Here is a 26,989-nt window from a genome sequence, read left to right as displayed (position 1 = left end):
AATTCAAACACAATTTATGGGAACAGTTTCACTTGCTCTGGTATCAGCAGACAGCATTCCTGGGCAGCTGCTGAGGGTCCACCTAAGCGGGGCTGTGCAAAGTACTCACTATTTACATTTTTAAATGATGGGGGGGGGTCTATTACAGATTGCGGTGCTGCTGCTGCCTACTCTTGGCAGCAAGGTTCTTAGAAGTAAACCCTACTAAGTGCAATAGGGCTGACACCCTTTCGTAGGCCAAGGGAGAGGAATCTGTGGTCCTCCAGGTGATGTTGATCTCCAGCTGCCATCAGCCCCAATCAGAATGGCCAGTGGCCAGGCATGATGGGAGTTGTAGTCCAATGAAATCTGTAAGGCCAAAGGTTCCCCCATCACACTCACAGGCAGTGTGCTTGGGACTGCAGCTTCATTCACTCTGGGGGCACTTGAGCTCTGCTCAGTGGTTCCTAAATAGTATCCATGGTGCAACAGTGGAGCCCTCCATCTTCCCCCTGCCTTCTCCACCCCTGATTTTTCCATGTTGAATGGCATGGTCTAAAAGGTGATTGGAAGTGAATTTTGCTGAATGCACTTAGAAGACTCCCCATCATAACGCAAGGCTCCAGATCATAACGACAGCAACCAGTGGAGGCTGTTGCTCCATTTGGGTAAATGCAGCACAGCTCCACCAACCTCAGTCTGCCCCCAGCCAGCCCTCGCCTGTCTGCCTTCTTACTTACAACCAATCCATGGCATGGCCCTGGCTGTAAGATCCTTCTTCCTTAGTCTTATTATTGCTCCTTGCAGAACTCAGCCTGGAGAAGGATGGGAATAAGATGCTCTGCCTGTCAAGGGCTCAGGCCCCACCTGCTGTTGGCTCCCTGGCTTCCACCCCACAAGTCATAATGGGCCCCAGCCACGACTGACTCCAGGTCTGGAGGGGGCAGAGCTGGCATGCGTGGGGAGAGATAATTTAAGAATGCCTGAAGAGGACTTTAGAACCAAGAATATTTAGTTTTATCCAACAAGTGCCATTATTTCATTGCAGGCGGTATTTAATGCTACCAGTGCCCGGGGGGGGGGGAGGGGGAGGGAAAAAAATTAAGGTACAAGTTTAAAATGCATGCTATAAAGGTATTCTGTTCTGCATTTAAAAGCAGACTCCTCTGGAAATTACGTACAGTACATAAGTTCTACTATTTATACCACAGAACAAGTCTTGAAACTCTGTTCTCAAAACAACTGCCTTTTGCTCAAGATTCTTTTTAAAGCTTTGAATTAAGATACAGTACATAAGGATATTTGCTTGCTTTTGAAGCAGTGCAAGAGGTATGCAACTCCCACAGTCACGGCTGACCACAGACAAAGTACCCTAATAGAAATAAGGGCCTAGTGGTCACTGAGGTGGCAGACCTGTTGGCTGCACTATACCACTTCAAGCTGCAAGTATGGGGGTCCCATGGCTGAATGTACCCCCGTCTTCAAAAATACAGCCACCAACTAATCCACCCCCTACCAAGAATCAGAGTTGGAAGGAACCTTTTGCTCAGTGCACGGTCTGCCATACAGGTTCCCTGACAGATGCACACCCGGCCTCTGCTAAAATACCTTTTGTGAAGGAGAGCCCATCATTCCTGAGGGAGTCCACTCCATTGCCCAAGAGCGCCTACTGCAAGCACATCAAAGGGTTTCAGCCATGCCAGGCACAAACTTTCAATGAATGGTACAGTCCAGACACAGATTTAACCTCCTGCCCCCACCAACACACGCATGAAAACAACACCAGGGACTATTTTGTACCACTGCTATGATCTATAGCAGAGGTAGGGACTCTGTGGCCTGCAAGCTGTTGCTGAACTTGCATCAGCCCCAACCTGCTTGATCAATGACCAGGGATGATGGGATAATCCAACATCTGGAGGGCCACAGGGTCCCCATCTCCATGACCTGGACAACTTGCAACACACCATCAATCTGTGGCTGTCCTAGAACTGAGCATACATGACCTTCCAACATTTTCCTCCCTGTCTGGAGGAAATGAAATTGATAGAGACTATTTCACTGTATATTCCCCATTGGAAGGAGGAAATCTGTAACACGGGGATGGAGGAAGCCACAGCCCCTCTCATTAGACTCCAGATCCCATCATCCAAACCATTGGTCACACTGGCTGGGGCTGATGGGAGTTGGAGTCTAACAATATCTGGACAGAGGTTCCTGAGCTGTGCTATACCCATTTTCTGGGAGAGAGAAATGCCATTAGTAGGGGTGGGGCAACATGGCTTCTTACATTTCCCTTAAAGTTTCCCCCCTCCTCTGCTGCTAAAAGTAGCAACAGCAACAACTGCAGTAGTGGCAGCCAATCTGCTATTTTACATCGCCACAAAGCTCCAGAGCTAGTTCTGGTAAAGAAGAAAAAAAAAAGGCAGCTGAAACAAGGAGGAGAAGAAAAAAAGGTGGGAAACATTTGGCAAAATGACCCCTTTTTCCAGTGTGGTGATTGGGAAAACAAAGTACTCAGAATCCCCCCATTCCTCCCCCCTTCTGAAAAACTTTGGCTGTCCTATTATAGATAAACCTGTTTTTGGTGACCTTCATTCAGATGGTGTGTGCAGGTGTGGCCAAGAGCAACTGTTGCAGTGGGGTTCTCTCTGTGGCAGGGGTGGGGAACCTGTGGTCCTAAAGGTGCATTGAGACTATAACTCCCATCATCCCCAGCTGGCTGGAGCTGATGTGAGCTGGAACCCAATAACTTATGGAGGATCACAGGTGCCCCCCTTTTCTTGCTTTAGGGTCAACACAGTGCAAAAAAATTCAGTTTTGGTATAAATCAGGCATTTAAGGGATCTTCAAGCTTGAGAAAATTAAGAGCACAACACTGAGACTATAAGCCCAGATATGACAACCCTACTTGGCCTTGGCCAGCACCATTCATAAGGAGACTTCCCAGCTGACCTCTATAGACTGTGCAACTGCTGTAGATTTGACTCGCCACCATTTATCTGCCAACTTAGTTCAGCAGAATTTAGCCTTCAACAGTTGACTTCATTCCCCCCCTGCACAAACTGCAATGGCATTTGAGCTACAGTACAGTGATAATTTGGTGTTTGCTGAAGAAGTGCTGTTAACGTTGCTTTCAAGAAAAGCCCAGATTCATTGGATTTCTTTATGGGAAGGTGAGTGGAAAGAAAAGAAGGTATTTCCATTTCAGGAATTAAGGGATCCCCTCCCCAACCAGAAATCCCAGGTCCATACAGCTTGTCTGAAGACAGCGAAAGAAAATAAATCCTCGCCATACCCTACCCCTCACCCAAAAACCCACCTGTTTTCCAGGGGCTGGTCTATACATTCATTTCAAACATATGATACATTTCCTGGGACTATACCACTTCAAAATGCAGATAAGGGGATTGTATTTCTTGGCAGAGATGAGCAGGGAACATTCACAACCCCTTGTCAATGAAAAGCCTAGGGGTCAATGGAGATGGTCCTAGAACAGCTTTTTGAGATATGCTAGTTGTTGTTTTTAAGTGTGTTAAATCTAAAGGCTGTACCCTATGCTGGTCCTACCCAGAGCAGACACATTGAAATCAATGGACACCTTAATTTCAGTGGGGCTACACTGAGGAGAACTTTGGTGGATACAAGCAATTGTGCATTACATTTGCAACTCTCCTATCTGCACAATGAAGCAGCTCAGTCCTAGGAGGAATATACCACATGTCATTATTTGTTTTGAATGTGTAGATTAGCTCAGTGTTCCTTAAAATCAATTACAGTAAATTTCTGGTGTTTATTAATGCTAAAGGAAAAGAAGAAGTAAATTTCCTACTTTGGTAGAGCTTGGATTCCCTACACCAGCCTTCACCAAATTAGTGCTCTCCAGCTGTTTTGAACTATAACACCCAAGAGCTGAGGTCCAAAACATCTGGGGGGAAACCAGGTTGGTGAAGGCTGCCCTACACTTCCACCCTCTCAAGGAATGTTACACACTCTCTGAGGAAGAACGTTTCATGTGGGACTGAACAGGCCCCTCCCCCCGCAGATTTCGGAAATAGATTTTTAGCTTCTGAGGCTCAGTGATACGTCTCCGACTGAAGTCTGCTCTCGGATGGATTTGGGCACAATGATCTGTCTGCAGGAGGTGGAAAAGGCTGGCCATGTTCGGACCGATTTTTGCCATCAAACTGTCCTTTATGGTCGCCACCGTCTCTTCATCACATTCCAGTAAGCTTCTCACGAGCTTGTTGTAATACCTGTGTTAAGATCAGACAGTTAGTTGTTCATATTTCCTCCCACCAATACAATTAAAGCATTTGTGCGGCATTTCGGACCACACCAAAGAACTTCATATGCATTATTTCATCATCACCACCACCACCACCATATATTACTTATACCCTGTCTGTCTGTCTGGGTTTCCCCAGTCACTCTGGGCGGCTTTCAACAGGAGATTAAAAATACATTAAAACATCAGTCATTAAAAACTTCCCTAAACAGGGCTGCCTTCAGATGTCTTCTAAACGTCAGATAGTTGTTTATTTCCTTGACATCTGATGGGAGGGTGTTACACAGGGCAGGAGGCATTACCTAGAAGGCCCTTTGCCTGGTTCCCTGTAATTTTGCTCCTTGCAGTGAGAGAACTACCAGAAGGCCGTCAGCACTGGACCTCAGTGTCCAGGCCGGACATTGGGGGTGTAGATGCTCCTTTAGGTATACTGGACCGAGGACATTTGGGGCTTTAAAGGTCAGCACCAACACTTTTAACTGTGCTCCGAAACGTACTGGGAACCAATGTAGGCCTTTCAAGACTGGTGTTATGTGGTCTCGGCAGCTGCTCCTAGTCACCAGTCTAGCTGCCGCATAGTTGGAGTTTCTGGGTCACCTTCAAAGGTAGCCCCACGAAGAGCGCATTGTAGTAGTCTAAGCGGGAGACAACCAGAGCATGCAGCACTCTGACGAGACAGTCCACGGGCAGAGAGGGTCTCATCCTGTGTACCAGATGGAGCTGGCAGACAGCTGCCCTGGACACAGAATTGACCTGCACCTCCATGGACAGCTGGAAGTCCAAAATGACTCCCAGGCTGCGCACCTGGTCCTTCAGGGGTACAGTTGCCCCATTCAGGACCAGGGAATCCCCCACACCTGCCTGACCCCTGTCCCCCAAAAACAGTACTTCTGTCTTGTCAGGATTCAACCTCAATCTGTTAGCCACCATCCATCCTCCAGCCACTCACACAGGACCTTCAATAAAATGTTTACAAGCACCCTGCCACAAACTTCAGTATCAGAGCCAGAGCTTTTTTTTCAGCCGGAACTCAGTTCTAACACCTCTCAGGTGGGCATCATTGCCATAATAAGAGAAGAGAGGAGGTGCTCAGGATGAGCTCCAGCTCCTCTTGTTCTAGAAAAACAGGACTGATCAGAGCCTAACTAAGGACTCTCCCACACTTCCGCTTGTCCTGCCACTTCCCTCCAGGAAAACCAACCGTTTACGGCTGAATTGGACCAAAAGGTGATCAGTTTTACGGCATGTAATGCCTTAAGAGAGAATATTATGAAAATGATATACAGGTGGTACATGACACCAGTCAAGCTTGCAAAAATATATCATCTGCCCGATAATAAATGTTGGAAATGTAAAGAAAATGAAGGTACATTCTTTCACCTTTGGTGGACGTGCCCAAAGATTAAGGCTTTCTGGGAGATGATCTATAATGAAATGAAAAAGGTATTTAAATATACCTTCCTGAAGAAACCAGAGGCCTTTCTCCTGGGCATAGTTGGCCAATTGGTGCCAAAGAAGGATAGAACTTTCTTTATGTATGCAACAACAGCAGCAAGAATACTTATTGCAAAGTATTGGAAGACACAAGATTTACCCACCCTGGAAGAGTGGCAGATGAAGGTGATGGACTATATGGAATTGGCGGAAATGACTGGCAGAATCCGAGACCAGGGAGAAGAGTTGGTGGAAGAAGATTGGAAGAAATTTATTGGACAGAGTCTTTGTTCTCTTGGGAAAGTTACAAGGCCAAATTGATGTTTTGGCTATAAATGTTACAACTCTGGACTCAACTGTAAACAATATCATGGAACCTGATAAGGATTTGAATCAGGAAGTTTATCCAACTGAACAGAAAGAGAAACTTGACAACATTGAGAACTTGGAGAAGGAGACATATGTTGTCCCTGAAGAAAAGGAAGGAGGAACTGTAATTCTGCAGATGATGAAAGAGGACTTGAGGTTTGACATGATGGCAATGAAGGAAAATAAGAACTTTATGTGGAAAATCTGGCCTGAATTGGAGATGGAAAAAAGGAGAGATTTCCTTATGTGGAGATCTGAAGACCTAAGGATTACAAATTTGCTTAAGGTGGAGGTTGGAGCCTTGGGGACATTTGGTTTTGAAAGGAGTAAGAAACAAGATTTGGGCCCCACCTTTAAGTATGGAGGACTGGTTGGAAGAAATATGGATCCTGAAGGGCCAGAGCTTTTCCGAGATTTGGTGTTTAATTTTAAGGACTATCAGAAAAACCAGCAGAAAGGAATTGAGAGAGAATTAAGAGCCTCGGATGTGAGGTCTCCAGGCTAATACTAGATTAAGACCGGTGGATATTTGTGGGGGACTGAAACCGGGAAAGGGGGGTGTGGGGCTTGGGAATCCAAAGGGTACATAATTATAATGTGTTTTTACTTTTATTTTGTTTTGGTAATGTGTATGAAATTTGGGAAATTCGTGGAAGGGAATCTGGGTCGACTTTAGAAAGAATGTTTTAAGAATGTGTATTGAGGTACAAGTGTTGATGTTGAAGTTTGGATAAGGTAAAATTGGTTTGTTTTAAAACGGACTAAATTAAAGGAAAATAAGGTTAGCAAAAATAAATTGAGGAAATGAATGAAAGAGAAAAAGTAAAATAATAATATGTTAAATTAAGCATAGAAATAGGTTAAAAATTATGGATAAGGATTTGCTGAATTAACAATTTGAATTGGAATACAAGAAAGGGGGGTATGAGGAGGTCTGGGAAATATGTTATTGGAAAATAGATTTTGTGAACTTTATGTGTTTTTAATTTTTTCTGCTTTTTGTTCTTTTTTTGACTTTATGTTTTTTTGTATTGTATTAAATTCAAAAATCTTAATAAATATATTCAAAACTAAAAAAAAAAGAAGATTGGAAGAAATTTAAAGACTATTTGCAGAAATATTGTAAAATTAATGAATGTTAAAATGATGCTGGATTGAAATTAAGTGGCATTAGCAACAAAATTAAGAAGAATATGCAAAAATGGATTGACAATGGATGAAAATATATAGCTATATATAAATATATAAGATATTGAGTTAAGATAAATGAAAGAGGGTAAGGATTTGCTGAATTGATTATGTAAATGGGAATACAAAAAGGGGAGGTGTGAGGAGGTCAAGGAAACAAGCAAATGAGCTTAAAAATATCAAAAAATGGATTTGTTTTTAATTTTTTTACCTATTTGCTTTTTGTATCTTGTATTTTTTTTTCTTCTCTATGTATTTTTGTATTTTTTTGTATTTTTTCTTATCTCTTCCTTTTTTATGCTTTCTTTTTATTCTGTAAACTTCTGTTTTTTGTAAAACCTTAATAAATATTTCATAAAAAAACCAAAAAACAAACAAAAGGTGATCAGTTTTTCTGGGGGTTTGATGTTTCTTCCGATTCAGTGGCAAAGAGCGTTTGTTTTCCAGGGAAAAGATGCAAGGCAAACACAAAACTGCCCAGACCCATACCTAAGAAGCACAGGAAAACTGCTTGGGTCCATACAAAAGTGCGGCTGAGCCCTCACATCACTATAATTGTGTGGCTTGTAGCCACGTGAGAGGATATTTTTTTTTAATGAATCCTAGGTGGAAGGCCATTTTCATTTCAAGCATAAGACACAGAAGGGGGAGGTTTAACCATTTGCACCCCAGACACAACCCCAATGGAAACCCCCCCTCTTTGTGCCGCAATTAGCAACAGAGTTCGCAACTCAGGCTCTCAGCTACTATATGACACTAGCTTCTCAATGCAAAGGTCTCTTGGTTCCTCAAAGGATTCCATCCATTCTCCGGCGCTGCCCAGTTTTCTCAGAGAATGGGCCATTTCTAATATAGCTTCCCATCTGCAGAATGCTCTCATGAGGTGGCCTTTTGCATTCCCTAGAACCTAGCTAACTAGGAATGTCTTACATGCAGTTGTCATTGAAATGCAGAGCCAAACTAGACACAACCCCACCCATGCAATTAGCAACCACAGTGCCACCCTCATGTATGCCTTTTTGAGAAGCAATTTCAGGTGCAGGGCGCATCAGGACCATGGCATACAGGCGGTGGTGACTGGCCCGTTGGGATTAGTAAGCCACAAGGCAGGAAGACCAACAGCTGTTGAAGCCAATGGCAGGTGAAGCTGGAGGCACTAATAGACAGAGCTAACTAATTCTGGCTTTGCCCCCATCCATCTCCCTGCTGACTTCTGCAAGGGCAAAACACAGACTAAAGGAGGAAGAGGAGGAGGAAGGTGATAGGCTTTGTAGCCCCCTGGGCTGGATGAAAGGCAGGTGGGAGCTGGCTGAGGTTGGTGGGGCAGTGCTCCTTAGAGCAGCTTTGCTCCTTTGCCCCTTGTGAAGTCCTGATTTAGATCTGGTCCCAGATGCCTGCTATCTGCACTCTGTGTGGGAGAAGGGAGGCTCAATGATCATATTTGGCTTTAATGTTGGTATCATTTTTGTAAGTTGGTTTGCAGAAGTTTGTGAAAAGGTGAGCAATAAATACAATAAATGACAAACGTGATTTAAGAAAGCTATTGTTGCAGTTGCTAGTTGCATGAATAGGGCAACATCCAGTTTGGTTCATGGCTGCAATACACAGGGGCCAGTTTCCCAAGAGGCAGTCCCATGCATCTGAACGACAGAACCACATTGGTGAAGCTAATCTTGGGCATCATCTTTCCTCCCACCAGCCCAACCTCTGCAGACTCCAGCCACTGGGGGGTGGGGGGAACTGCTTCATGGAACTCGTGGAGTCTGCTTCCAAAGAGCCAGACAGTGGAGTTTTAAGAATCTGAACTATTCTGTCCTGCCCTACAATAACTGCTCCAGAAATGCAAGACATCTTTCATTTAGAGAAAGGAGGTTTTCACACACGATACTAAGAACCTCTTTTAAGCATGGAATGAATCAATTCTGAATTAACTAAAAAAAGAAAGTAACTTTTAAATGAAATTAATGCTCTGGTCAATGTGACTTTTTCATTCAGTTACATACACAGGAAATAAATGCAAGAGAACACTTGAGAGTTCATGCAACTGGTCAATTCAAGAATTCTCTGGCTGCATTTTTGAGCTGAGGAGTGGCTGCTGGAAGCTGAAACAGATGACAGAAGTCCAAATTTTACTCAATCGTAGTCAATAAGAGGCTGATGCAGTGCAGTGGCTTAAGAGGACCTTGAGTTTAACACCTTGCTCAGTAGTCACAAGGGATGGGTGAATTTGTCAGTTTTGATTTCTCTCAGTTCTCCAGTCTTAAGTTTACTTCTCTACATTTTCACATCAGTGTTTTTTTAATTACAAAGTCCTCATGAAAATTTATGTTAATTTCTCCTAAAACACATTTTTATATGTAGTTTTGACTAATGTACACATTCTTGCAAGTACCCCCCCCCACTATTAATTCACAATCCTAGTATATGGATTTTTGCAAAAGTTGGTTGGAGATCTCAAAATTCAGATAAGTGTGAATTTTGAAGGATTCACCTTTAACCATGTACTGAACTGAATTTCTCCTCTGCCCCTACCATCAAGGCCTGATGAACACTTTGAGGACCTGAAAGCACCACAGAAATGCTAACAATTAATAGTTATCTGCACCCAATGATTCTTTTGTGCTTTCCTTTGTTCTGTGACCCCCACAAATGATAGAGTAGTCCTATGCATTTAGTCTTGCTATTCCAATGATCCTCTCAGAGAGGGAGAAGATCTATCAAGAATTCAGCATGTGGGTTTCCCCCCCTGCTATTACTTTTTGCACAGGCAGCTCCAGCTTAAACATGGACTTTGAAATAGGAGTACACGCCAAGGTGAGACTTTCATTAGCTGACAGCAGCTTGGAGGCTCTGTCCCTTCTTGTTCCAATGGTCAGGGATGATGGGAGTTGTAGTCCAGCATTATCTGGAAAGTCTTGTGTTCTCCACCCCTGGAGAAAAATCTCCTAAGCCGGTCCTGACATTTGGGCACCTTATACTTAAGGCAGGAAATAGTTTAATAAATAATAAATAAAAAAATACTGGTTCTGGGAGTGAATCCAGATTACTGGAATCTATGGTTTCTTTATCCAAGGGTCCAGCGGTGTGTTTGGTGAATTTCTTGCATGGGGTTTCGGGCTCATTTCCCAGATGCCATTACTGAAGAGAGAGATTCATCCCCTAGAAAGACTGTGGCGATTTTCTACATACTTTGCTGGAAAAGGACCCTATTCTAAAACCTGATGGCTTGACAGATAAAAGGATTCAACTTCCAAACTGAAAACAGCTTCTCCTGGATTCACTTTCAATAGTCTGACAAAGCAAACCACATGTGACTCCAAAAAAGCCTTAAAGCAGTGATGGGGACCCTGCAGCCCTCCACATGCTGGTGGAGTGCAGCATCCCTCCCTCCCAGCCAGGGGCGAAACACTTGCTTTGCACACGAAAGGCCCAGGGCTTGATTCCTGTCGTTTTCAGTTAAGAAGGATCAGGTGGCAAATGATGGGAAAGATCTAGATTCATCTTGCCTAAGATACATAAATTTCCAGGTTGCACAAAACAATTTTATATCTCTCTGCCATGTCAAGATGAAAATGCAGATTAGCTACTCAGTTGCTAGATTTTGCACTGCCATGATGGATATTTGTTGAAGGATGGTTTGCGCCACAAACGAGGCCCAAAATGCAAGACCTGTGCTCCTTCATGCTCCCTCCCTTAACAGTTTGTCCTTGTTTTTATCTTTTTAAGTTATGTATGATATAATCATCTTTTAACTACTAGTTTTTTATCCCTTACCTGTTTAAGTCTTATGTGTTCAGTTTATCCGTATGTTTTATCTTATGCTTGTCTGTGACTGAAATGAAGTTTGATACTGATACTTAGAAGACATCTGAAGGCAGCCCTGTATAGGGAAGTTTTTAATGTTTGGTGTCTTACTGTGTTTAAATTTGTTGGAAGTCACCCAGAGTGGCTGGGGCAACCCAGTCAGATGGGTGGGGTATAAATAATAAAAGTATTATTGTTGTTGTTAAATTTATATATTGCCCTTCAGTTGAGGATGACAGGGCAGTTTGCAATATAAAGAATGGAAAGCTTAAATTGTGAATAAAATTAATATGAGACAGCAAGAGCCATGGTGAAATGAAGATCCACAGTGAGAAAGCTATTTGCAACTTCTGAGGGAACATTCTTAGAAGAACTAGAGAACAGGTGATGGGTAGGGAGACAGGACCCTGAATTCCAACACCCAAATGCTCTTGAGCAATAGATAATTTGGACAGAGCAAGAGCTATTCCAGCTTATTATCAAGATAATGACAGAATGATTTGTTTACTTGAAGCAAGCCATAAGACAAAAGCCACCCCTAAAAGCTGTCTTTTGCAACCAATACCTATATAATGTAACAGCTTTGCAATAACTATATATAATACTTGCATATATAAGACAGGAGTGGGGAACCTGTGGCCCTCCAGATGTTGTTGATGAAGTTGTCCTACCATCCATGACCTTGCTGGCTGGGGCTGAGGGTCAGTTTGCACTGCAGCTCTAAAAACCAGCTGCAGACTACCAAGCGATGGGTAATGTGACAGAGCAGATCTAGCCATTAAACAGAGCTCTCCCTAACTTTAGTGGGTGCTCCTGATTGCTCTTTTGCAGATATAGCTTGCATTCCATGAATGTGATAGCCTGTTTGACCCATAGGGTCTCAATTTTTAGAAAATGATTATAATCCCAGACCTATGAATGGCTAAGAACTCTGTAGAGAATGCATGGTGAAATTGCCAAAACTAGGGAAAAAAGTTCACATGGTCAACACGACATAGAACCTTTGAACCCCGCAGGTCTTTGCCTGCCTTCTTTCATAGCTAGCTAAACCAGAGTGAATTGGGTTGTGCAAGTGTAACCAGTTCTGCCACTTCTATGAATCCCAGAATTTAAGAATTTGTTTACCTCGGTACAGGACTGACATCTCATTCAATCCTCTCACCGATAATCTACACCTCTAGCTATGCCAATACACTTTACTTACTGGCACACCCTATCAACTCACCTTATGCATGCACCCCAAACGGAGGGTATGCATAGCTCAGAGCACCGGCCTTGCATGCAGGAGGTCCCAGGTTCAATTCCACCCCAAAAGTTCTAAGACAACAAGGCTTAAAACAGCAGTGCTTTGAGGGCAGGAGCTTGTGGTGGAAGAATAGGACACCCCCTACCCCAAATATTTGCCCTTATCACATTTGGGAAGGTAGGTGAAAAATAGAGGTTTACTTCATTTACTTACAATTTACAATTTTCTTTCATACCACCCGCTGACTTAACACAAGTTCTCTGGGAGGTTTATCAGTAACAAGTGAAAACTATAAATATTTCCACAGTATATATCTAAAGCTCTCTCCAACAGACCATTAAGCCTGGAGTCTTATATTACTTAACAGCACTACTGGTTGAGTAGTAGTAGCAGATCCTGCTGCCCAGATCCCCGAAGAACTGCTGCCAGTTGGAGGAGGCCAGAGACAGTGAGCCTGTGGTCCTCTGGAGTGGTTGGACTCAAAGTCCCAACAGGAAGTATGGTCAAAGGCCAGAAATTACAGGAGTTGCAGCCAAACAATATCTAGTTCACATTGTCATCTGAGTCATGTGAGGCAGTAAAGGTACTGAATTGGTGCTTTGATATGCTAATGGGCTGGATGAGGTCCAAGAAACCAATTCCTGGATATGGGAAAAAGGGCTGTGCTTCCCTTGAAGGAATAGGTACATAGTTTGAGGGTGCTTGAGGACCAGATGGCTTCAGTGGCAAGGAGAGTCCTTTCCAAGCTTCAGCTGGTTCACCAGCTACAAATATTCCTGGCAGGGCTGCAGTGGCCCATGCTGTGGTCAGCTACTGTTTGAATGACTGCCATGCACTGCAGACAACCCAGAAGTTTCACTGAGTCAATAAAGCACGTGACAGAGGTTTGACAGGTACCACCAGGAGAGATATCACACTGATTCCTTAAACAACTGCCCTGGCTGCCCATCCACTTCTAAGCTCAATTTAAGGTGTTTCTGCTTACTTTTAAAGTCCCAAATAGTTTAGGGCCTGAATACCTGAAGAAGTGCCCCTGCTATAACCAATTGCCTGTGCTTTCTGATCAGCAGGTTTGGTTGATGATGACATGGGACAGAGTCTTCTTCGTGGTTGTTGGACTCTGATTCCAACTCCATCAGCCCTAGCCAGCACAGCCTATGGTCAGGGAAGATTGGAGTTGTAGGCTAGGAACCTCTAGAACAGCCTTCCTCAACCTTGGGTCCCCAGATGTTTTTGGCCTACAACTCCCATCATCTCTGACCACTGGTCCTGTGAGCAAGGGATCATGGGAGTTGTAGGCCAAAACATCTGGGGACCCAAGGTTGAGAACCAATGCTCTAGAAAGTCATACACTACCCTCCCTTGCCTTACAGCAGGGGGTGGGCTACCTCAGGTCGGGGGGGTGTAGCCTTCTGGGCCTCTCTACTGGCCATTGAAATTCATCCTGGGCCATGCCCCTTATCCCCAGGTCACAGTCCGCACTTGACCTGCCTGACACCCTTCTTGAGTGTTTGTCTGACTGGATTGTGCCCCTGGACTCTGATAAGGCTGATACAGAGGGTGTGTGACTTCTCTGTGCAGAAACTAGCCTGCTGTACAAGGGTACAAGAATGAATATTAGTTGATCCACCTGCTTTTGCCTGCAGCCTTTTGCCTGAGAATCTTTTCCGCCCCCGTACAGGTGTGTACGGAACTGACATTGTTGTCATTTCAGCATTAAGGAAACATGTACCTGTGTACCTAGGATAGAGGTGAGTAACTTTGGGCTCTCCAGGTGCTATTGGACTCCAACACCCATCAACCCCAACCAGTACATTCAACAGTCAAGGCCCTTCATGTGAAGGGCCAAAGGTTCCTCACCCCTGTCCGAGGACTTTCAGGTTTCTAAATGAGTGACTGTTTCAGACTTCTGTGCCATGTTTAGAGGCCCCTGCTGCCATTTAAGCTTTGCTAATGGCAGTTTTATGCTGCACCCCACCATGGTATCAGCAATGATAAAAATAAGGGCTGTAAGTTTTTAAAACAAATAACTTGTGAAGGGAACAAGCCTTCCCCCTTCCTGAAGCAGACAGTACAGTAGAGCGGCCAGGCCTGAAATCATACAAGGCAACGGTTCAGCAAAGAAGGCCTTGCTTGAGATCAAATTGTGAAATAGGAGTCTTTTAAAAACGTTTTAGCCTAGTACACATACCCACATGCCAATCTTTTCTCTCCCATTTCAGATACCATTCAAGACTAACCACGGAAAAGGTGCCCTGACCTTTTAATGACCTCCTGTTTGACTGCAGTGCCATCTAGTTCATGCTTAGCTTCTGCTGGGGACAGCTGAGAAAGCAGGATTGCTTCAGGAAAACTTGTGTCAATTTACTAGCTGGGAAATTCTGTTGGCTTTGTTTCCAGCAGCATGAAGGACTACCCCCCCTTCAGTCACTTGAGCTCTGCAGGTTGGAAGAGGCCCTGTGGCTTCTTACTCCCCCCACTGCATAAATTGCTGCCTCCCTATCTACATTCTCACAATTTTAGCAGGATTAAGACAATCACATAAAGACCATGAGCTCACAGGACATTGCCTTACACCAAGTCAGCAAGACAGCCGTGAAGAGCTGCAGCCATTTCATTTCAGAATGACAGCCACACCGGTCGATAAAACTCACTGCCATTCACTCTGACTGACAGCATTTCTGAACAGGCACTTTTCTTTGCCCTACCTGGATATGCTGGGGGCTGAGCCTGGGGCCTCTGCACACACAGCAGATGCTCTGCCACTGAACATCCTTCAACTTATTGTGGAACAGCTTTAGTTCATTACGACATTTGCATCTTGCCTTTCCCTTCAGGAGTTCCAGTGGTGGACCTGGTCCTCTTTCCACACCAAACTTTATCATCACAATCAACTCAACTTGAACCAGGGTGAGCACCAACTTTTGGAGGGTCTATGAGCAATGCACCGACTAGTGAGCCAACCGCTAAAGCAAGTCCACTCTTGCCAGCGGAACCCCTGGGATGTGGCAGGTGCCCAGCTATGTTAACCCTCATCCCTGGCCATGACTTGAACATGCTTTTTCAAGAAGTGTACTCATGTCTTTTATAGTGCACAAACAAGCCTACCTGTTTGAGAAGTGGTTTGGAAGCTGGACGACTTCTGTGATTGCTTCTGGGTTCTTTTTTGCAATGCCGCAGATGTCCAGCTTGCTGTAACATTCCTCCTGCACCTCAGAAATCATTCGCTGGAATGTGGAGCACCTCCGAATGGCAAGGAACACTTTCGAGGTGATGCCGTTTGCAATGCACTTCAAGCTCTCCTTCACAAAGGCTTTCCCCTGCCAATTGATTGTTAGGGTGTAAGTGACCAGGTTAAAAGAACAGGAGTATGAATCTTTACTGTATATACTATGCTTTTGCCACATGTAATTAATGATCCTCAAGTGGGAACCTCAGTTAGCAATGGGCGAACGTTGATTTTAGTTTCTCATTTTTCCAGGTCTCCACATTTCCAGTTCAAGAGGTTTTGTTTTTTTAAGTTCTCATAAAAATTCAGAAGCATTTTAGTGCTAATTTCTCCCTATATATACATATGTCTGTTTTTACAACTATATGCATTTTTGCACATATTGCTTTCCTGGAGAACTGCATTGCAAAATTCAGAGAAGTGGTAATTTTAAAATTACAGCAGAGTTTCTGTTTGCATTTTATTTTGGGAAGTAAAAGTTAGGTAGATTTGCCTTTAAATGCAAACTAGACTGAACTTCTCCTCTACCCCTGCCAGTGGGGATGACTCCATTTCAGCATTCTAGACACCCAGCAATGCCTTCTCCCAAGATACTCCATTCCCCTCCTGTTCTCCTCCCAAATTCACTAGTTCTCCCCCCTTTTTGGTTCGCCCTATATATTTTTTTTAAAAAATGTACTTTTGCCAACTTGCGTTTTTCCCTAAGCCTGCTGTTCATGGGTGGTGCTGTTTTGGCTACTTAAGGAGAATTCAGAAAACCAAATTCACCCTTAGCATGTATATCGGTAACTGCAACTAAAGCTTCAGTACATACAAAGCTTACTTGACAACACTGAGGGCTCATGTACACTTCCATTTTCCTCTGGCAAAGCCTGCAGTTTAGCATGGAATCGGAACAAACAGCAATTGGGTTTCTTTTGTGGGTTGCTGTTTGTTATGATTTAGCACTAAATCGCGGGTTTCCTGGGAGAAAGCAGAAAGGGAAAGGCAAAACCACTCAGACCTGTGCCTAGAAAGCCTGGGACAAGTGGAAAAACTCCCAGACTTGTGCTTTTTAGGGACTAGCAGAAGAGGGGGTGCAGTAGGGTGGGGACGTAACAAGGCATAATGGGGTGGGGCAGGCTTACACACACTCCGCTGACCCACATGGGGGCCCAGAATTGCAACCCACACACAAATTGGGGATTGCCTGCAAAAAGAAAAGACCACACCATTGAAGCAAAATTAGTGTAAGTGGCTTCCTACATTTTGATCTTTTTGTTAATTTTTTTACCTGCCATTTATCAGCAAGTTCCAGGGTAGGTTACAACAATTTAAAAGTAAATATTAAAAGCAGTTAAAATGGTCATAGGAATAGGATGCATGCTGAGAACACACACCAGCAGGTGTCCAAGGTCAGGGTAAAGCGAGATGCCTTAAGCATACAATGAAAACTGTATAATGATGGTGCCACACCCATCTCTGTGAGGAGGGAGTTCCACAACTTAGGGGCTGCCACAGAGAAGGCCCTCTCCTGGACTTCACCCCCCCCCCCCGTGAATGTCTGAGGGTGGAGGAGTTACCAAGAGAGCCCCCCACTTCAGCTGATCATATCACCTGAAAGGAATGAGGCAGTCTCTCCGAAAGTTGGGACCTTTTAAGACTTTAAACACCTCAAGGAAAGGAACTGGCAGCCAAAACAGCTGTTTCAGAATAGGGGCTATGCAAGTTCCAAAGGCATCCCCCTTCAGTAATCTTCTACCCCGCAGATATAGATGCTTTGCATATGAAATCCCATCTGACTGGGATGGCAAGAAAGCCTGCAGCTCTCTAAGCATTGCTAGTCTACGGCTCCCATCAGCCCTGACCACTGGCCAAGCTGACTTTTTCTGGGGTGGCGGGTGGCAATGAAATCCAACAATATCTGGTAGGCCATAGTCTCCTGCCATGGTCCCTACTTTAGGTACTCTGCTACTCAGTGATGCTTAAAGCAAAAAATAAATAAATGAAAAATAAATCCACCGTTAGTAAAAAACAAACACACCCACACCCTATAATAATGAACTTTAAAATTTGCCAGTTGCTGTTCTTATTTACTGGCATCTTAAAATCTCCAGCCTAAGGAAAGCCACTCCACCTTGTCCAATGGTAGGAATGGCCAGGGCTCTACACTTGGTGGGTTAGGTGCCAAGTTTCTACTTCCTAGCCTCCTGGGAAATAGAAGTCGCAAGTCATGTCAGGCTGATCTGGCACTGCACATCTCCCTGCCAGCTCCCACAGTAGGAGTGGCTGTGTGAAAAGAACATTTGTTTCCTCTTGAAAGGGAAGCTTGATTCTCCACCCCACAAGACATCCTCTGCCAAGCCTTCACACACAGTGAGTGGAAAATGTACTGTCATAGAACGGACCCCTAGTTCCAACCCACCACTTGAATGTATCCGCTGTGTTAATAATTTTTTTAAAAAACAACAACAACTGAATAAACTGTCTCTGGGTACAAGTTATCACATATTTGCAGCAAATAAAGCAGCTACTTAAAATATAGGTGCTTAAGGGACAAAGGACAATTCAGAAGCTCTTCATGCAACCAGCAGCTTTGTTGCAGCTCAGTATCATTGATAACTGACCAGCAGTGGCCTTCCAGAACTTCAGGCTGGAGTCTTCCCTAGGTCTACCTGGAGATAACAGGGACGGAACCTTGGACTTTTGGGAAGTTATCTGCCAGTGAGCTACAACCCTTATTTGCTCAAATAGCTGGGACTCCACCAGGCTTAAGAACAAAATGGGCCATATACAAATAAAATTATTTATGTATCCCCAGTAGTGGGCCATGTTGGCTGAGGCCAAGGGAAGTTGACACCAACATCATCTAGAGGGCCAAAGGTTTCACTATCCCTGTTTTAAAGAAAACAAGACACTTCATTTTAAGAGGATACACACATGCATCACAGCAACCAGCATCTTAGAAGAAGCATTTCCTTCTGTGGAATAAGAGAATGCTTCTTTTTAAGATTGCATTTGATATCTGCAGTTGTTGTAAGACAGGGGTTGGGAAGCTCCAGCCCAAAAGCCAGTTTAGGCCACTGAGGCCTCCCTGATTGGCCTGTAAGGCTGTCTCAGCCAAGCCAAGTCCACTCTCCATCAGTTGCACTATATGAAACTAGGTGAATTCTGAGAACTTATGTACAATACAATAGTATTGGTTGCAGCAGCGTCTCACCCCTGGGCATATGAGTCAAAGAAAGCTGCCTCCTACTCAGACCCCTGGCTCATATAGCTCAATAGCACCTACACCAAGGGGAACCAGTGGCCTTTCAGCTGTTGCTGGGCTACAACTCCCACCATCCCTGAACATTGACTATATTGGATGAGGCTGATAGGAGCTGGAGTCCAACAACATCTGGAGGACCAGCTGTTCACCCACTGATCTGCACTGACTAGCAGAGACTCTCAAGGGTTTCAGACAGGAGACTTTCCTATCTCTAAGTGGATATGCCTTTTGCAAGGAAAACATTGCACCACCATGGAGCCCTGGCCCTTCTCCCCCTACCCATCAGCAAGGAAGCTGCAAGGGAAAAGGGGTTAGGCTGATACTGTACCTGAGTGTCAAATTTAGCTGCACTGTAGAGAAAGGATTTGCAGATGTCATACATGCCACCTGTGTCACATGTGGAATTTTCCAGGCAGGCAAAAGCACCACACCCTACTTGGAGGGCACTATTTAAACACCGCACCACATCCGCTGCAAAAGAGAAGGGGTAGAGAGAAGGAGAGTCCATCTTAATACAGACTTCTGCCATACCTCATGTTTCCATAGCAGCTTTCAACTCAATTGAAGGCATTTGCCAGCAATTGTTAAGTCATTGCTTTCCTCTTGGAGTGTGCATATTCTACACATCACCTTTAACAAGCACCCACAGCTAAGCCACCACACCTCAAATGCATTTCTGCTGCAAGAGTCAGCTTCCAGCACCTTGGAGAGTACATTTTCTGCATCAAGCCTTTTTTGTGTGTGAAATACACCAGGAGGACACCATCCCAGAAAGTCTTAGTGCATAATTGGACAGTTGAACCACAGGTGGCAGGCACTAAACTAAGTTCCTGAAGGCACTGTTGCCTATTCATCACAAACAGAGTAAGTCAGACATGCTGTATTTGGGGGTCCTCCTGTTCATTTTGGTGAAGTGGATTTCTGCCCTGAAGTCCAGCCCTCATAGCACCACTGGTTTTAGGGACTCCAAACTGGAAAGCATGACTGCCAAGAAAACAAAAGTTTCTGGTGCTTTCATTTTACAAACCAAGCCGAGAAGCCTCCACCCCAGTTATGATGCCACTTTATAAACATTTGATTTGTCACTCCCAAACTGGTACCCTCCAGCTGTCTTGGACTACAAGCCCCAGTCAGCCCACCAGTCAGGGATGATGGAAACTTTAGTTCAGGCTTGGCCAAACTTGGCCCTCCAGATGCTTTGAGACTACAACTCCCATCACCCCTAGCTAACAGGTCCAGTGGTCAGGGATGATGGGAATTGTAGTCCCAAAACATCTGGAGGGCCAAGTTTGGTCATGCCTGATGTAGTTCAACCAAGCTGGAAAAGGCTGCATTAGATGAACCTTCCCATCTCACCCTTCCACACTAGTGCCATAGTGAGAATGGTGGAGAGGAGTTTGTGTGTTTGTGTTTGTGTGTGTCACTATTAACATAGCAAAACATTTTTATTGCAACAAGAACCATAGCACAAGTCCACTGTTTGTAGCAATGTAACCCAATTTTACAAAGCAGGAAGAAACAAGCACATAGTTACAGTCCTGCAATGCGACACAGTCTCCAACAAGCAATGGATGTCAGACTTTGGGGCTATTACAACTGCACATTCAAAATGGTTAGTATGTACAGAAACACCCTTCCCAAAGTGCTAATTCCAGACATTGCTAGTTTGATATATCAGCTTACTGCCAATGCACCTAAGAAGCGTCACATTTTATTTTAACAGTTCACAGTTTAGCAGCCATTGCAATGCAAAGACAGACAGGTAGGGAGGAGGGAAAAGGCAAAGTTGGGTTGTCATGGCCACTGCAAGACAATTATGGGGTGGATGAGCAGCCAAGTGGCAGTTCATTCCAGCTGAGCTGCTTGAGTGGGTGTCGCTGTCTCACCTCTCCATGAGAAGCAGCCAGGAAAAGGGGCAGCGTATGATGACAATTCTGAGAAAGGAGGTGCCAAAGGACACTTTAGCCCACGCAGGCTCTCACTCCAATGCAACCATCACAAATCCTTAAGTCAGGAGTGGGGAAATGCCACCCCACAGGCCTAATAAGGCCTTGCCAGGCCTCCTCATTTGCCCAAGCCACACCTACCTGCCCTAGATCTGATGTCATACATGTGGGGTGAGTAAAGACTCAACTGCACCAAAATGGGGTTTGCCAGCACTGCTTACCAGTTGACCACCAGGGCTTAAATAGCACTGTGCCTTTGCCTGCAGTTTGATTTCAACCCCTGCAGTCAAAAATAGAGGTCAATGTGACACAATGTGGTTGACAAATAGGTGACCCCACTCCCTGTCAAGCTTGGCATGAAGGGGGTGGGGATACAAGGATCATGCTTACCTGCCTGCCAGATCCCATTCCTTACTCCTTATCATTCTATAATGGCTTGCTTAAGGCCACTCAATGAGTTTTGGGCTGAGTTTATGAACTATGGGCTTCATCAGTTAAAAAGACACACATGACCATTATGCTCACTGAGGGCTTGCATTTGAGTAGACATGAATGGGACTGTTGGCTTCCAACTTCATTCCAATTTTTAAACTCTGATTATGTAGCGTGAGTGTGTTTCTGCATGTATAGGAAAATGGTAATTTCCCATTCCAAGTCAACATACAGACAAGGGAGAGATTATTTGTAGAAAAAGCATTTTTGAATTATTGCTAAAATTCTGGGTGGCAAGTCAGTAAACTTTTCAAGGATAGGATGCCAAGAGGCGCAGAGGAATACCTAGCATTTTACAGACTAAAGGTGTGGCTGCAATGGATACATAATGGGCATGTTTCTATGGAATGCTTGATTGGAAAAGAGTCTCTGAACCCATGCTACAGTGCTGTGCTGTCCCTCTTCTGTTTCTGGGTAGCAATGCATGACTGTGCTAATTTTGGTTTCTCATTTTTCCAACCTTGACTTCAGTTCTCCACATTTACACATCAGTTTGAAATTAGTCAGTATTTCTTGTGCCAAGTTTCCCTATGCATATTTTAGACATGATTTTGCTTAATAAATTCAGTTTGCAAAGCAATTTCCACCAATATATACATTTATATGCACACTGTATTAGGTACATTCTCATGCACGTTACATGCTGGAGAACTGCATTGCAAAATTTGGAGAAGTGCAAATTCTGAAGGATGGCTGTGCTCTAGTTTGAATAATGTTTCGGAAAGTAAGTACTGGGTAGCTTTGCCTTCATATGTAAACTGAAGTTAATTTCTCCTCCATTTGGGGGCTGTTAAGTACTAACAAATATGTATATCCTGACTAGGGCAACCTGGTTGGATGGGCAGGGGGTGTAAGTAATAAATCATCACCCAGCTCTTTGTAAAAACCAGGATTACCTCTGAGATGCATAGAAAAATAAAATAAAAACCATCACAGAACCTAAGCCACACCTGATGGCATTCCAACTCTTACAGAACACTACAAGCATTCCAGAATAAAAGAAGGCACCTTAACTCACCTCCTGAAAGCATGCACCGACACAAAGTCTTGGGCATCACTTGAAGGTAATTCTGGAGGAACTGTGGCCTCATTCCTCACCTTGCCAAGAATGGGCTGGTGCTCCGAGGGGCCTTTGTCACTAACCTTAATGAGCAAGGGGGTTCATGTAGGGAGAGGAGCTACTTTGCATATGTTGGACCCAGACTTATCTTGATGTGAATGCTCTCCCCAGAGAAGGACACATGGTGCCACCATTGCTTGCTTTTGGGCACCAGGCTGAAACATTTCCTGTATTGCAGGGGGTCCCTTGAGTCCCTTCCAACCCGAAGAGTCTATGATTCTTACTTACCCAGGCTTCCAGTTGCTAACTGAGCAGGTAGTGTTATGTTTTCTGACCCTTTAGTGCTCATCTTTTAGTGGGGTGGGAAGGATTTGTCTATTTTTGTTCAGGAGAACTTCCTAATGGATGATGCCCCATTGGACATTTCTACCTGCTTTAAATTCAGTCACCCTTAATGATGCCCCAAACCTCCCATCTAAAACAGCTGTATTATGGTATAAACTTTATAACTTAGCCTAAAGAATCACTACAGAAGGGGGTCAATTTGCACAACTATCCTTTCTGTTCCAAAATTGAACATCCCGTGCTTCTGGTGTGACACACTAAAACAGTTTAAATATAGGAAACTGCAGTCCCTTACATTTAAAAATAGATAATGCATTCTACACTCATTGCGTTGTTTGCTTTCTATGTGGAGGTGTCATGGAATTGGCAGCTGAGTGTTGAAGTGCACAGCTGGAAGAAGCATGGGGTGAGTATATACTGTAGAAAGAGGCAAATTACCATTGCCTTAGGATGCTCAGTGGCCAAGAGCAGTGGACCAGCACAATGGCTCATACCTTCATCAGCCACGTAGAGAAGTTGCTGAAGCAGCAGGATCTGACGCTTCCAAATCATGTTGGATGTTTGAATGGATGCACTGCGAACATGTCCGTCTGCTTAAATAAGGACCCAATGGTGCCATCAGGAAAGGACTTTGAAACAAAAAGGCAGGGCCCCATTTGATGGGATGAGCACAGGGCTTCCAGATGCAGCAAGCTGGCTTGCCACATTTGATAGTAATTATTATTTAAATTCTCATTTGAAGGGGGCCCATAAACCCAGAGTCTAACCTTACCTTATCACTGTAAGCATTTTGGACAAACGTTTCTTTATCTTTCAACTCCAGTTTCAAAAGCTGTCACTAATACAGGCTTTCTAATCCCACTAAGTTGAGTGTGAGGCTCCAGTTAAGATTTTGCAGACAGTCATGGTGGTGAAATGGTTGAAGTGTCAGACTAAGATTGAGGTGACCCCAGCTTTAAATCTCTACTCAGCCATACAACTGACTTAGTGACCTTGGGCTAGTCATTTCTGGGCATAACCTCCCGTACAGGGTTGTTGAAGGGGATTAGATGGAATGTACAGGGAGAAAATCATGTAATCCCCTTGAGCTCCTTGATGGAAAATTAGCAGAGTAATGCAGTAAATGTAGTTAAAGCCCAGTAGTTAAGCTCATGGAGGTGAGCAGAGCAGCATAAAGAACTTAGGAAGAACCGCCAGAGTTTGTGCACAAGGCTGAACTATTTAAATATGTCAGCAGGACAATTTTCTTCCAGAAGCTGGCTGACAATCCACCAGATTTCTCCCCTGCCTGCAGGTAAATTGGTGTAACATTTTTCTCCAAGCTGAATTTCTACTCAGTCATGCAAAGGGAGATCTGTTACTTTTTGCCTGATCATGTTTCATATGTTAGGAATGACGTGCAAACCAGGACTTTTAAAAAATTGGGATGCTATTTCTCAGGGAAGCAGAGGATTTTAGACAGTAGTTCTAGAAACCTAGTGAAAAAGCTTGTTAATTTCTAGTCAAGTGTAGCATCTTGCCGTGTGTACCTTTTAAATGAGAGCACTGCATGTTTCAATGCTAACTTATATGCAAGGAAAAAGAACTATTTGATAAGACAAAGCTCTCTGCAAACCATCCCTAACTATCCTCAGAAATAAATACCCTGTGTGTGGGGGTGGGGGTTATTATTTGTTACTAAGTTTTGCATTTTTGTGTTTTTATATTGCAAACTGCCCTGTGATCTTTGGATGAAGGGTGGCATAGAAATTTAATGAATGAATGAATGAATGAATGAATGAAACAACTCATTTTATAACAATATGTTTCCATAGATTCAGGTTATAACTTGGCACTTAGCATGTTTAATATGTATTAGGGCTCTTATTGTTTTAGGCACAGTGGAATAACTGAGACCCTTTGTTTCTATAGCAACCAAGTACAAAAGGAAATTGAACAAATACCCTAGAACTGTGCTGCAGTGTCTTGCAGATCTGAAATAGCAGCCTCTCTTGGCAAGTGTCAAATCAGAGGAGTATAAATGTCTTTATTTTAAATGGGTGCAAGTGATGCCTGCCAGCGCTGGAAGCATAAGCAGCAGCCAACAACTTAGCCTTTTCAAAAGTGTTTAGCTTTAGGTAAGTCAGCAAAACATATACAGCCCATTTCTCAAATGGAACTAACTTGTTTTAAGACTGTGTATTGGTAACATGCAACATGAGAATTCCTGATTTGACTGTAGAGCAAGGGAGAATTAAAAGTTAGAAGCCAGAAAGGGAAGGTGTAGATTTTCAGATGTAGGTACTTACATGGGGTACTCTGTTCCCGGTACAGCTATTAAGGCTCCATCCACACCATCCACTTAGAACACATGCAAAGCACATCACCCCCAAAGAATCCTAGGAACTGTCGTTTTCCCCTCACAGAGCTACAGTTCCCAGTACCCCGAACAAACTACGGTTCTCAGGATTCTTTTTTCGGGGGGAGGGCAGGGAGAACGCCTTAAGTATATTGTGCATACACAGCCACACACCATCTTTCTATTTCCAGAGTAGTAGGTTAGCTCTGTTAATCTGCTGCAGCAACATCACGAAAAGTCTCGGGGCACCTTGAAGACCAACCAATTTAATTCTAGCAGAAGCTGTTTTGGGGGCGGGGCGCAATTCATCAGAGGCATGAAGTGTTCGCTAGGGAATGGTGCTTAACTTGGAGATGGGTGAACCATTCTGCTTCAGTTCAGTTCTCCAAGAAGACTGGAGGTCTCCGCTGTGGCTGAAGCGGACGGCGCAGTGTGAACCACCTCGAACACTACCCCGCATTTAGGATCACTACACCAGCTGCTGAAACGAGCGAGCGCTCTCCTCCCATTCATTCGGCTGTGGAACAGCGGCAGAAAGAGAGAGAGAAGCAGGAGGCATATTAACGCAGCGTAAAGTTCTCCTGCGCAAGCTCCTCTCCTGCACACAGCTCCCGTCCTTTCTTTCAGTGGGGCAGCGGCTTGCGCAGGAGAACTTCCCGCCTGCGTTTGCGGCCAAAGTGAGCCGCAATAGCTGTCTGCACGGGCTCCTGCCTGCAAAGGAGAAAGAGGGTACCTGAATTTTGCGCGGCCAGCCTGGCCTTCCTGGGGCTGAAGGAGTCATTCTGCTCCACTTCGTAAGTCGCAGCAGCAGCGGCCGCCAGCAGCAGCAGGAGCGCCGACTTTCGGAGCATTCTCTGCTAAGTTTCCGCTAAGTTCTCGCTTCGGGCTTCTCTCGCTTTCTGGCCCCCTCTCGAGCTGGAGCGAAGACGCGGAGCCGGACGCAGCAGAGCGCGCGGCAGCGGACGGGGCTTGAGAAAGGAGCAACCGATAGACTGACGCGCCGAGTCCGTCAAAGCCGCTGCTCTCCGTCGCCCCTTGGACTCCCCTTCCTCCTCCTCGCTGCAGGTGACCAACCTGGAGTTTTTATAGCCACCCTGAGAGGTTCCTTCCCCCTCCCCACCCCTACCTCCAAGTTCAAGAGCCAATCAGGAGACGCGGTGGGCAGCCAATGGGGAGCTGTGCTCATTCAAGCACAGGAAGCCTGGAACTTCGTAGGAAGAATTTTTTCCAGCCCATTAAAAGAACCTGCCAAAGAGCAATATTAACCAAAAGAAAAGAAGGAGCATGAATTTTCATTTGATGGGGTGGTTGGGGGAAGAATTTAACTCAAGCTGCATGCTATGAACTGAGTGGCTCTAAAGACCAACAAATTCATAACAACAGTAAACTACCTTGTGGCTCCATTTCCATCTCACCTTTCCTGAAGGTGGGGCACATGGGTCTCTCCCCCCTCCAATATTATCCTCACAAACAATGAGGGAGGTGAGGCCGAGAGACAGCAGCTGGGACCCAGCGTCACCCAGTGAGCAACATGGTCCAATGGGAATCTGAACCCTCATCTCCCAGCTCCTAGTTCAACACTCTTACCACTCACCACACTTGTCAGTCTTCCCTTCTTGGGCAAGGTAGTTGTGGACCAGATTCAGGCACTCTTGGAGGAAACTGATTTTCTAGATCCATTAAGGGCTGGTGTTGGCACATAAACTGCTTTGGGCACCCTGTGTGATGACCTCTGTGACGGGGGAAATGTGTCCCTGTTAATTCTCCTCAATGATTCAGCAGCTTTCAATACCATCAACCATGGTATCCTCTGGAGCAGCTGTCCGACTTAGGGGTGGGTCGCACCACTTTGCTGTGGTTCTGGTCCTAGCTTCCTATATAGGCAGCTTCCTATGTATAATGCTTCAGACAAGTGTCCAAAGTGTATCATATACACTGCAATACGCTGTCCCTATTCAATCCCCCAACATCTCCACTAGATGTTTTTGAAATAGAACTCCCATTAGCCCTAGGAAGTGTGA

General features: G+C 44.6%; 1 protein-coding gene across 1 annotated transcript; it reads right to left on the bottom strand.

The window, feature by feature from the left end:
• Nucleotides 1-3,131: 3,131 nt before the first annotated feature.
• STC1 (stanniocalcin 1) lies at nucleotides 3,132-25,989 on the bottom strand. Its single transcript, XM_053367849.1, has 4 exons — nucleotides 25,702-25,989; nucleotides 19,116-19,258; nucleotides 15,417-15,628; nucleotides 3,132-4,235 (listed from the first exon to the last, which is right to left on the bottom strand). The coding sequence occupies exons 1-4, from the start codon at nucleotides 25,817-25,819 to the stop codon at nucleotides 3,965-3,967; spliced, it is 744 nt and encodes a 247-aa protein (XP_053223824.1). The 5' UTR covers nucleotides 25,820-25,989; the 3' UTR covers nucleotides 3,132-3,964.
• Nucleotides 25,990-26,989: the final 1,000 nt, after the last annotated feature.

The sequence above is a fragment of the Podarcis raffonei genome, chromosome 15 (genome assembly GCF_027172205.1).
Source record: "Podarcis raffonei isolate rPodRaf1 chromosome 15, rPodRaf1.pri, whole genome shotgun sequence".
NCBI classification, from domain to species: Eukaryota; Metazoa; Chordata; class Lepidosauria; order Squamata; family Lacertidae; genus Podarcis; species Podarcis raffonei.
The sequence above is the reverse complement of the archived record's forward strand: the minus strand, read 5'-3'. Positions and strand labels throughout refer to the sequence as shown.